Source organism: Lissotriton vulgaris, chromosome 10, assembly GCF_964263255.1.
Source record: "Lissotriton vulgaris chromosome 10, aLisVul1.2, whole genome shotgun sequence".
NCBI classification, from domain to species: Eukaryota; Metazoa; Chordata; class Amphibia; order Caudata; family Salamandridae; genus Lissotriton; species Lissotriton vulgaris.
Window position 1 is genome coordinate 898,571,516 of NC_141698.1, and position 12,073 is coordinate 898,583,588.

The 12,073-nt window shown below is 45.6% G+C and overlaps 1 protein-coding gene across 1 annotated transcript in view; it reads left to right on the forward strand.

Moving 5' to 3' along the window:
• Positions 1-9,926, forward strand: part of VPS50 (VPS50 subunit of EARP/GARPII complex) — a 791,964-nt gene extending 782,038 nt beyond the window's left edge. Inside the window, exon 28 of the mRNA XM_086941875.1 lies at positions 9,219-9,926. Within this exon, the coding sequence (XP_086798001.1) occupies positions 9,219-9,338 (120 nt within the window). The 3' untranslated portion in view covers positions 9,339-9,926. The remainder of the gene's footprint in view (positions 1-9,218) is intronic.
• The last annotated feature ends 2,147 nt before the right edge of the window (positions 9,927-12,073 follow it).

Genomic DNA, 12,073 nt, shown 5'->3' on the forward strand with positions numbered 1-12,073 from the left:
GCTACCCTCGACCCTGGAGACTGGATGGTAGCGTTGGACTTGCAGGATGCATATTTTCACATCCCCGTCCTGCCGGCCCACCAGCGTTACCTGCGGTTCCCAGTAGTCCAGGAGCATTTTCAGTTTGCCGTGCTCCCCTTCGGCCTTACCAACGCCCCTCAGGTGTTCACGAAAGTGATGGCGGTGGCCGCAACTCATCTGCGCAAGTCAGGGGTGTCCGGCTTCCCCCACCTCGACGACTGGTTGTTGAAGGCATCCTCGCCCCAGGCAGTCGTCACAACCTTCAGACTATGGGCGACCTCCTGCATTTGCTGGGGTTCTCCATCAAGATTCCGAAGTTTCACTTGAGTCCCTCTCAAAAGCTCCCCTTCATCAGACCGATTCTGGATTCGATGCAGTTTCGGGTTTATCCTCCCGAGCAGTCTGGGATATTCAGGCTAGGATTCTGATCTTTCAGCCTCTAACCGGGTTTCAGTCAGGATGACCCTCCGGCTCCTGGGCCTGATGGCCTCCTGCATCCTGCTAGTGCAACATGCCAGATGGCCTATGCGGGCTCTGCAGTGGGACCTGAAGTTCTAGTGGGCGCAGCATCAGGGCAACCTGTTGGATCATTTCCAGATCTCAGAGGGCACTGCACGGCAATTGCAGTGGTGGCTCACGAGTCGTGATTGGGTCAATGGCAGATCCCTGTCCCTTCCCCAACCGGAGCACACCGTGGTGACGGATGCGTCCCTCCTGGGATGGGGAGGCCACTTGGGAGAGGCGGAGATCAGGGGCCTCTGGTCTCTGGCGTAGTCCCGGCTCCATATCATCCTTTTGGAACTACGGGCAATCCGACTCTGTCAGGGGCAGTGTAGTGCCGGTGTTCACGGACAACACCACCGCCATGTGGTATTGCAACAAACAGGGCTGGGTGGGGTCCTGGACCCTCTTTCAGGAGGCTCTGGACATGGCTAGAACATCAAGGCATTACCTTGGTGGTTTAACACCTGGCAGGTTCTCTGAACGCCAGGGTGGACGAACTCAGGCACCGGTGCTTGATGGATCATGAATGGCGTCTGAACTCGGACGTGGCGCAAGGTCTCTTTCAGCAGTGGGGAGAGCCTTGGTTAGATCTATTAGCCACCAAAGAGAACGCGTAATGTCATCAGGTCTGCGCGTTGGAATTTCCAAGGCGGCACTCGCTAGGCGACGCTTTTCGTCGCGAGTGGAGTTGCGGTCTATTGTACGCCTTTCCGCCTATACCTCTTCTGCCCAGAGTGCTGAAGAAGATTCACCGCGTCTGGGCCCAAGTCATCCTTGTGGCTCTATATTGGGCACGAAGATACTGGTATCCTGAGCTACTCAGCATGGCAATCGATCCTCCGATCCGACTGCCTCTTCGGGAGGATCTTCTCTTGCAGCAGCAGGGGACGGTCCCCCACCCGAACCTGTCCAGCCTCCACCTCCATGTGTGGAGATTGAACGGCGACAGTTGACAGCTCTCGATCTTCCTCCCGAAGTCTGTGATGTCCTTCTGGAAGCCAGGCGTCCCTCCACTAAGATGGTATATGCCTGCAGGTGGAACAAATTTGTGGCATGGTGCATAGCAAAGGCTGTGGATCCCCTCTGCCCCTCTTTCTGAGGTCCTTCTGTTCCTTCTATCCTTGGCCCAGCAGGGCTCTGCTCTGGGCACTCTCCATGGTTATCTTTCGGCCATCTCCACCTTTCTACGGCTTCCACATCAGCCTTCTCTTTTTAAGTCACCTGTTGTTAACCGTTTGCTCAAACGCATTACACGCATGTTTCCTCCCGTGCCTTTCTTAATGCCTCAGTGGGACTTAAGTCTTGTCTTGACTTATCTGATGTGCGCTCCCTTTGAGCCCCTTCATAATTGTTCTTTATGTCTTCTCACTCTCAAGATGGCTTTCCTGGTAGCTATCACCTCTGACAGAAGAGTGAGTGAGCTCCAGGCTTCTTCTTCTAAACCTCCTTTCCTTTCTGTTCATCAGTACAAGGTGGTTTTAAGGACCCGTCTTTCTTTCTTACCAAAGGTTGTCACGCCCTTCCACATCGGGCAGACCATCACTTTGCATACCTTCTTTCCGCCTCCGCATCCTTCAAAAGAGGAAGAGAGGCTCCACCGTCTCGACCCAAAACGTGCGCTCTCGTTCTATCTGAAGAGCACACAACAGTTCCGGGTGTATGACCAGCTCTTTGTTGGCTATGTGGGCGCCAAAAAAGGTCGAGCCATGCACAAACGGACCATCTCTCGGTGGGTCGTTCTGTGCATCAAAGCATGTCACTCGTTGGCTAAGAAGGAGCCTCCTGTGGGGCTGCATGCCCATTCTACCAGGGCGACGCCAGCCACTACTGCCTTGGGACGTGGCGTTCCCTTGCAGGACATTTGTCAGGCAGCTATGTGGGCCTCGCTGCAAACGTTTACCAAGCATTACTGCCTTGAAAGTCAAGTCCGGAGAGACGGCTTCTTTTGCCGTTCTGTTCTGGTGTAATCTTGTTCACAGACCCACCACCGGGTTTGGTATTGCTGGGGTATCTCTTCTAAGGTGAGGAATCTATCACTAACGTGTCTCTTTCAGATGCACAAGTTACTACTTGTGTAACTGTGTATCTGTAAGACACATTAGTTAGTGATAGATACCTTACCACCCCACCCATCCTCTCCGTTCTGCAAACTGATTTCTAGGGTTAAGGTCATCCCTTTCTGGGCCTTAGTTTCATGGCACCAGTGGTCAGTTTCTTGCATGGCTCTGCGTTCCTGGCGCAGAAACTCGTGTACAGAACTGACATCAGCGCGCATGGGTGGCGCCTAAGTAAGTAGTCACTGTGACGTCATCTCTGCGCTTATGACGCCAGCGACGAACGTGGAGCCGCACAACGCCACCTACCAACGCCAGGGGTACTGCTGACGAAATGATGCCTATTCACTTCCTTTGGATTTACCTGCATGATGCTCGCCTGAATCCTAGGACATTTGTGCTCAAATAGTAGGAATAGCTCACTGTGACACCATGAAACCCAAGACCATGTGACTTACTCAGGAATCAATATACTCCTTGGATCGTGGGCCTATTTACACTTAAGCAATGTTATCTAAGGATCAGGTCCTTCCCGGATAGCCATTGACAAGAGTGGAGGCAGAGGGCCTGAGTTAAATGTGAGGGCCATAGCCCATTCTGGCCAGTAACAAATTGAGAAGTGTGCATACCCTTAGATAAATTGGTATTGTAATCAGGCTTCCATATTTGAAGTGAAGTTCACAAAACTGTTTGTTAGTTGGTGTGTTTTTAATAGTACCATATATAGGTGGAATATTGCAAGAATCCTAAAGGATTTCTTTACGTTGTAAGTCTCCAGCACTTTTGTCGTTTTGAAATGCATTGAAGTGAATACTTGATTTTGAAGGTCACAGAAAGGAGCATTAAAGAAAGGGTGATAACGATTTTAGTCACAATGTAATTATTTATTGATGGTGCCATACTAAGTTTAGGAACTGTGCTGCGTTCTAGTGCAATTTCATTCTGAGAAATGCCAATTCTCCGCTAGCCTTTGACCCATCCTGGAGAGAAAACAGTTTTCTTTCATGATTTTCTAAAATTATGTTTAGCACCTGGCCACCGTGTACCTTGAATAGGAGCTGCAGAATTGAAAGCATTTCCTCTGGAAGCCAGAGCAGTAAATGAATAAAATGAGTGATTTAATTGTGACATGGACGTTATAGTTGGCGCATCAGAAAGCTGAAATAAATAAATAAATACATATATATATATATATATATATATATATATATATATATATATACATACATACATACATACATACATACATACATACATACATATATATATATATATATATATATATATATATATATATATATATATATATATATATATATATATATATATATATATATATATATATATTCAAACAGTTTTCCCCCGCAGAGGAAGGTGGAGCCGCACACGACAACCAAGTATTTGCCAATTTTCTTTTATTTCTTTAATTGCATTTTCAGCACGGCATTGCACAAGACGCGTTTCGTTCACCTTTGAACTTCTTCAGTTGTGAAACACCGTTCTTCTGGGAAAGCCGGTTTGCTACCACAGGTGCACAATAATTTAAATGTTTTCAGGCCTCCAATGGTCCGTTCTTTTTCAGGTCACTTCCTGTTGCTGGCTATGATGGTACCTGTCCTGCTCCATCAAACTCCATCCCAGACTGGCAGTCCCCCATTAATAACAACTGTGTAAGCAATGAACAATGCACGATTGAACAAATTCATGCCCCTCCACATCCTCCTATGCAGGTGGAGTTGGGTAATAAACAGAAAATGGGGGACAAGGGTTCAGAAAAGGGCCAAAACCAAACAACTGCGTTGCTAACACAAAATAGGAATCACTCAACCCTTAGAGTGGCAGAGACACATCAAACACGGCGAGAGATAAATGGGAGAACCACTAACCCTTTACCAAACATAAATGTACCCCCTGAAGCATGCCCCTACGTAGTTGTACTAGTGGGGGTTCCAGAACTTAAACCAGAGCAGAAAGAGACGCACGCAGAACTAAAAAATAAGATAATTAATTGGTTAAATCTGAATAGGCCTTTGCCCGGCAGGGAAAGCGGGGAGATTCTCCATGTCAGAAGAGTAAACTGGATAGGGAGTAGGAGTAAAGACACTGCGGGCCATTGTCTCATAGTGAACTTCCGCAATACCAGCCTAGTGGATTATATATTGGAAAATGGTAATAGGAATCAGAATAGCACCATACGACCAGTGCCACTAAGGTATTTTTACCCAATACAATGTGTCACACATGATCCCAGGAACACCATTGGCAGAAAGGGAAGGGCCCCAGATGTGACCAGGGAAAGGAACCATACTCTGGAAGGTCTGGTCTCCAAAGATCGGGGTATGGCAGAATGGACAAATAGATTCAGTCCTTTATTGTCCCTCGACGAAAATGACTGACTAAACAGGTCAGGTGATCCTCAAGATCACCCAGCCGAGGAGGGGGGTGTTGAACCTATTTTTCAGGGAGTAACGGGAACATCAGCAGTAGGGGACCGAAGATCTTTAATTAATGCAAGGGCAGGGAAAACAATTGGGTATGTCACTAATGAGGGATGGATCCACCCCAGATAACCAGGGAGCACAGGTCATACGACAATCTGTGGGAGGGCTAAAAATAATGTCCTGGAAAGTACAGGCTTAGCGGGGAAATTTAACAACAGAGACTGGCGGAACCAATTAAGTGGGTTCCAAATAATAAGCTTCCAGAAGACCTGGGCGGTTGATAGTACCCCCTTCCAAATATCGGGTTACAAATGTTTCTTTGTACCAGCACAAGAGGCCAGATCTGGAAGGGCAATGGGAGGGCTAGCACTATATATAGACCTAAACTTAGAAGGAGTCTGGACACTCCCATCCTGGACATCGCACACCCTTCAGGCGGCGAAATTTTCAGGGAATGGTCTGAGATTATTGATATTTAACATCTATAACAAATGGCTGGTAAAAGGAACTAATGCTGTATTCCAGGAATTAGACTATAGACTCAATCAGGAGCTAGAATATAGGAAAGGGGCGGCAGAACCTATCGTAATAGTGATGGGCGATTTAAATTGTCATCTATGCCCAAACCTGCTCCCAGTAAGCACTGATTGGTCTTCCTGCCCGGTTGAGACTGGACTACACTTTGAACACAATTCTGAGGAGTTAGCACTCAGTAGATTACTAGACACATATGCCCTAGTACACACCATTGACTTGGTTGTCCCGGGAAAAGAGGGGTCTCTTACCCCAACTTTCAAAGGAAGAGGCTGCTCCTCCTTTATAGACTTTATTGTAGTATCCAGTTTTGCAAAAAACTGGATCACTGGGGTGAGGATTGATTGGAGCACCTTTAGTGACCATAACCCGTTAATTCTGGAACTCATGTATAGAGGCTGTTCCAAGAGGAGTAAACATGTAGATACCGTCCTGAGGGCAACCGATCAGGGGAGGCGGCTCAGGTGGTCTAAAATCGATGCTCAGGCATTCTATAAAACATTGATAGTAAAGGGGAAAAGTCAGATTGAGGAATGCCTAGATCCACTGATAGAGGGGTGATCCCTGGTCAGGGCATTTGGGTCTATAACCAACTCCTTTGACGAGTTAATGAAGGCAAAAGGCCCTAGGAAAAACATAACTCAGCCAAGATGGTTTGATACTACCTTCTCTCGTGCATTAAGAGATTTAAAATCTAGTCTTAAGACCATTCCTAGGGACAAATTAAAAGTGGCCCTTCTCAGACAGACCTATAAAACTGTGTTAAAACAGAGAAAGGTTGCCCTTCAAGCAGAAGTGTGGGACGACTTGAGGGAGGCTGGGGAGAAACAGGATATGACAGAATTCTGGAGGATAGTCAGTAGGCCAAGCTTCCAAGATAGCAGTGCCCCGGTGATTGGAACTAATATACTCCCTGAACAATGGGTGACACACTTTGAGGGACTTTACAATCATGCCCACGATACTGTCCCAGAGGGGGGTTGGGATGGAACACGGAGTTCGGAAGTAGAATTTTCCCTCATAGAAATAACTAGGGCAATTCAAGGTCTCACCCATAATAAAGCCCCAGGTCCTGACGGCACCCCGCCAGATTTCTTTCTGAGCAACATGGCCCTATGGGCCCCAATCTTGACGAGGGTCCTAAATGCAGCTGTTAAAACTGGGCTGCCCCGCTCTTGGTCGACAGCTATAATTGTCCCTATATTTAAGAAGGGAAGCAGGGACAATCCTTAATGTTATAGACCGATATCGTTGATCGATGTCTCTGCTAAAATCCTGGGCCGGGTAGTATTGGATTGACTTATGAATTGGACTTAAGAGCACCACATTACAGCAGACACACAGTATGGCTTGAGATCAGGAAAATCAACTAGTGACCAGTGTCCTAACCTTTACTTGCTGGTCGCCAAATACACAAAAGCCAGTAGTGAGGCTATTGGCTGCGGCTTTTGATAATGTAAACAGGAGCAAGCTATGGGCTATGATGAGCAACCTGGGAATCGACCCTGGACTGATCAACATTCTTAGAGAACTACACTGGAATACCACTGCCAGTGTCCGCTATAGCACGGAGGGGGGGAGCACTGAACCCTTTCTGTGCACTAGCGGAATGAGGCAAGGTTGTATCCTTGCCCCCTTCCTGTTTTCACTTTACATTAACAACCTTGAGAGAACTCTGATCGCCCTGAACACAGACTGCCCAAAAGCCGGAACACGTCACAATCCGGTACTTTTGTACGCTGATGACGCGGTCCTGCTTGCCCGTACCCCGTGGAGCTTACAGTGTCTGATTGATGGATTTGTAAAATTCATGGACAGCTTAGACCTGTCTGTGAATTTAAGCAAGTCCTTTGTGATGTGGGCAGGTAAAAAGCCTTGTAGGAACTTTGCATACAAAATAGGGACCCATACTTTAGAAACGGTGAACACTTTCTCCTATTTGGGACTCTTATTTGATGGGGCATGAAAATTCAAAACCCTGATAGAGGAATGCTGTTCAAAATTGGTTTCCTCAAATGGTGCTATACTTAATTTTGCCAGAAGGTTGGTCGCTGGTCCCCAGAACAGGTGATGAATTTATACGGCTCCATAAGTACCGCAAAAGCTCTGTATGGAGCAGATGTTTGGGGCTTTGTGGATGCTAAACAATTGCAGCTGGAGGAAGATAAATATCTTTGCAGGATTTTAAAAATACCGCAGAGCACCCCAGCTGCAATCGCGCACAGCAAACTGGGAAGCCCTTACATCGTACATCGGGTAAAGTTGAGCCCCATATAGCATGGCTAAGAATTTGGGTAAATCCTGAGGCAGAATTAAGTAGAGTAATTGTAGCAGACTGTTTACAAAGGGACAAGGGGTTGCAAATCCCGTGGCTAAACTATGTCAAGGTTAGAGGATATAGACCGGAAGGATCATTTTACTAATCCGGGCATAATTTCTACCTCTTGTAAATCACAGATCAAAAAACTGTTGCTAGAAAAGTTCGCATTTCGCAGAGCAGGTTTAGAATTGTCGAAGAGATCTGTAACTGCTCATTGTCTTGTGAGTAATAATGAGGGTATTGAACCCTATGTATTTCTGATGTATAACTCGCAGGATAGGTTTTTAATGTGTTGTTTTAGGCTCAATATGTTACCAAATATACTGTCTTACCCATCTGGTTTCACTCTAACAATTGAGCAGAAGGGTGCCTGCGGCTGCGACAATAGGTCTCCGCAGGACACCCTTCATTTTGTTCTTTTATGTCCTTTTTATCAGATGCCTCAACGTAAATTTCTGGTGGCTCTTTTGAAAGAGGCAAAGTTTCGTCATGCCAAAACTGGCTTACTCTTTTTACAAAGAGCAAACGATATGCGAACATTATGTTCTATCATGAATTTTTTTAAAGTGGCAGTAAGATTAAGAAGTACAAGAGGTTAATGTCAAGGAATGAATGTATATTATACTGTGTTTTATAATTGTGTACTTTTGCTTTTAGACAAAGTTCAGATATGTTATTTAACCGCATCGCTGCTGCGGCGATTTTTGCGCTGTGCGGCAATTTTAAAATTCCCGCTATACATGACGAGCTCAGCTCGTCATCAGCACACGCCACCCGTGGGTGATGACGAGCTAAGCTCGTCATCAGCATCGAAGGGGTTAATTCATTTTTAACTGTATATATGTATTTTTAATCATCGAAATAAAGATTTACTGAACTGAACTGACTCACGGATCCTTGATTCATTTGTGTACAGTTGCCTAGTTCACATTCATATTGTAATACAACACGCTTGGACTTCTTTACTCAAGTCGATGGGATCGCCCAAGGGCCGTGCCCCTGGACAGTGCTCCATTGCTCTCAAGCTAGCTTTGCGTTCTACCAATACAAAACGGAATGAAATATGTATTTATTCCTTTTATTTAGATGCACCGTTGTCTTTCACTAGTGGCCAGGGAACAAAGACTCTTATGTGAATACTAATTACGGATATATTCTTATTCCAAATGCTCGGTAAACTCGATCTACTGCTAGACTTGTCCTGCTCCGCCACATACTCCTTATTGTTTTGAAATCTCTGCTTTTGATTACATGTTTAGGATATTCGTTCAGTTGTCAGCAGAAATCTAATACCTGTTTATTTGGTTCATGTAGAAACTCACTAAGTTTTTTTTTCTTTTCTAGGAGTACTCTACGAAACAGCTAACCAATCTGGTGAATGTGTGTCTGGGGTCTCACATTAACAAAAAGGCAAGACAGAAATTGTTAGCAGCAATTGATGATGTGGACAGACCTAAGAGATGATCTTTTGAAATGAGCCTGTGTGTTGCTTCATGGACACCACATGAAAACGTTTTTCGTCTACTAACGATGTTCTAGTAAACGAGCATGTTACTTAATGCATAAGAATTTGCAACTTTGTTTTTTTTTTAAATCAATTGTATGTCCTTAATTCATTTGCTTCTTTTGTAACGTGCATTGGGTATTGGATTATGTTACTTAAGTCTACCTGTTTTGTGGGTAAAAGTTGTACATTTTATTAGACTGTCATATTACAGATTCCGTGACATAGGTTTCTAAATGTGAGGGCAGTGCCCTCTTTTTTTTTTTTTTAGTGTTTGGGCATTCCCTTGTGGTGAAAGTGCTGCTAAGGAAACATGCTGTGGGCTATATTCCTAATGTAATTTGTGCCCAGTGGATATTTACTTTGATGGAGAAAGATAATTATGTCAGATATTGTAATAGTTTTCGTCGGAATTGTTTTACTTTTTCATCAAACTGTACTCGCTCTCTCTCTCTGTGATGTTATACTTGATTCTTTATCGAATTTCAGAGTTCGGTGGATTGAAAGAAAATTATGTCATATTAATAAAATACACTAATGCTGAAAAACGTATGTTGCCATTTTGTCGAATTTGTCCATGAGCCATTTCTAAACGTAAGTGAAATAAACTAAAATATAAAACATTCCTCATGTTATTAAATGAAGGAAATTGTCTAGGTGGTGACGGAAGGGGTTGGGCATGTTTTGGTGATAACATTCTTCCATAGCACCTCTGTAAGGCTCACACATTCACCCGGGTGGAGAAACTTTTCATACCAGATTCTAATGCCTTGGCCATGGGGAAAGATGAGGTCAATAGCCAACTCCCTCGCGCTATATAAAACTTTATAAATAAATAAATAATACCTTTGCTGGCATTTACCTAGAGCTTCAAAGTACAACTGGCTTGACTCTTCTCCAGTAGGGGATATTCCTTATCTCTCGGGCACGTTTTCAGAGAAAGTTGTCTCTTGCGGTTTATCCATCATCTTGACAGAACTCCTGCAGATTTTCTCGGCTGCTCCTGAACCCCTTGCTCTAATTCAATGAGGTATTCGTTAGAGCCACATAGCTGCCTGGGATAAACACTATGGGCCTGGCATTCAACAGACCAATTGCACAGCACCATAGGTTGCCTCCAAACTAGTCCTGAAGTACGGCCTGGAGTTTGCCAACATGTTGGCTTGATCCATGGTCACAGCAATTACTTTATGCTGGTAGGTCTGGATACGCTCCATAGGCCTTACAGGATATGTCCAAGCATCATTCATGGGCATGAATTTCAATGGCTGTCCTTCCGTCTCAAAGGCATTAAAACTTGGATTCACCATGGAGTCCCAACTTAATCAGTTTGCAGTTCTACCATTTGGTCTATACACCATTCTGTAAGTGTTAGCCAAGGTTTTGGCAGCGCCTCTCAGGAAGTCATGGAATTCTGTACTTGGTTGACTGGCTGATCGATGCAGGGTTCCCCTGTACTAGTCATGAAACATCTTAAGGGCACCACTACCTTGCTGCAGATTTGGGCTTTTCCGTTGAAGCTAAGAAGTCACATCTCACTATCACCCTGAGACTGACCTTATTCAGTGGAGTGCTGGGTATGACATGCAAATGCAAAAACCACAGTTGATGGACAGAATGCAGAACAATGTCTCACATTCACCCCAGTACAGAGATCTAGGCCTAAATCTATCGTTTTTTTGCACTCCACACCACCCCAGTTCAGACATGGCCATATGCAAATCAGTCTGATCCTGTGCCTCATGGGAACAGTCCAGCCCGAACTGCCAAGCCATGCCTTCCGTGGACCGAAAACAAGCTTCCGAGGACCGGTTACTGGCATTCCAGCCGTCTTCAGCCCGACTTGCTTGAATTCCAGTGGTGTGGAGAGCATGGGACTCACGTCTGAGCATACCCATCCCACTCGGGGTGACAAATGCAAAAACCACAGTTGATGGACAGAATGCAGAACAATGTTATACATTCACCCCAGTACAGAGATTTGGGCCTAAATCCATCGATTTTTTGCACTCCACACCACCCCAGTTCAGACATGGCCATATGCAAATCAGTCTGACCCTGTGCCTCATGGGAAGAGTCCAGCCCGAACTGCCAAGCCATGCCTTCCCTGGACCAAAAACAAGCTTCCGAGGACCGGTTTCTGGCATTCCAGCCGTCTTCAGCCCGGCTTGCTTGAATCCAGTGGTGTGGAGAGCATGGGACTCACGTCTGAGCATACCCATCCCAATGGGGTGACAAATGCAAAAACCACAGTTGATGGACAGAATGCAGAACAATGTCATACATTCACCCCAGTACAGAGATCTGGGCCTAAATCCATCTTTTTTTCCACTCCACACCACCCCAGTTCAGACATGGCCATATGCAAATCAGTCTGACCCTGTGCCTCATGGGAATAGTCCAGCCCGAACTGCCAAGCCATGCCTTCCCTGGACCGAAAACAAGCTTCCGAGGACCGGTTTCTGGCATTCCAGCCGTCTTCAGCCCAGCTTGCTTGAATCCAGTGGTGTGGAGAGCATGGGACTCACGTCTGAGCATAGCCATCCCAATGGGGTGACAAATGCAAAAACCACAGTTGATGGACAGAATGCAGAACAATGTCATACATTCACCCCAGTACAGAGATCTGGGCCTAAATCCATCTTTTTTTCCACTCCACACCACCCCAGTTCAGACATGGCCATATGCAAATCAG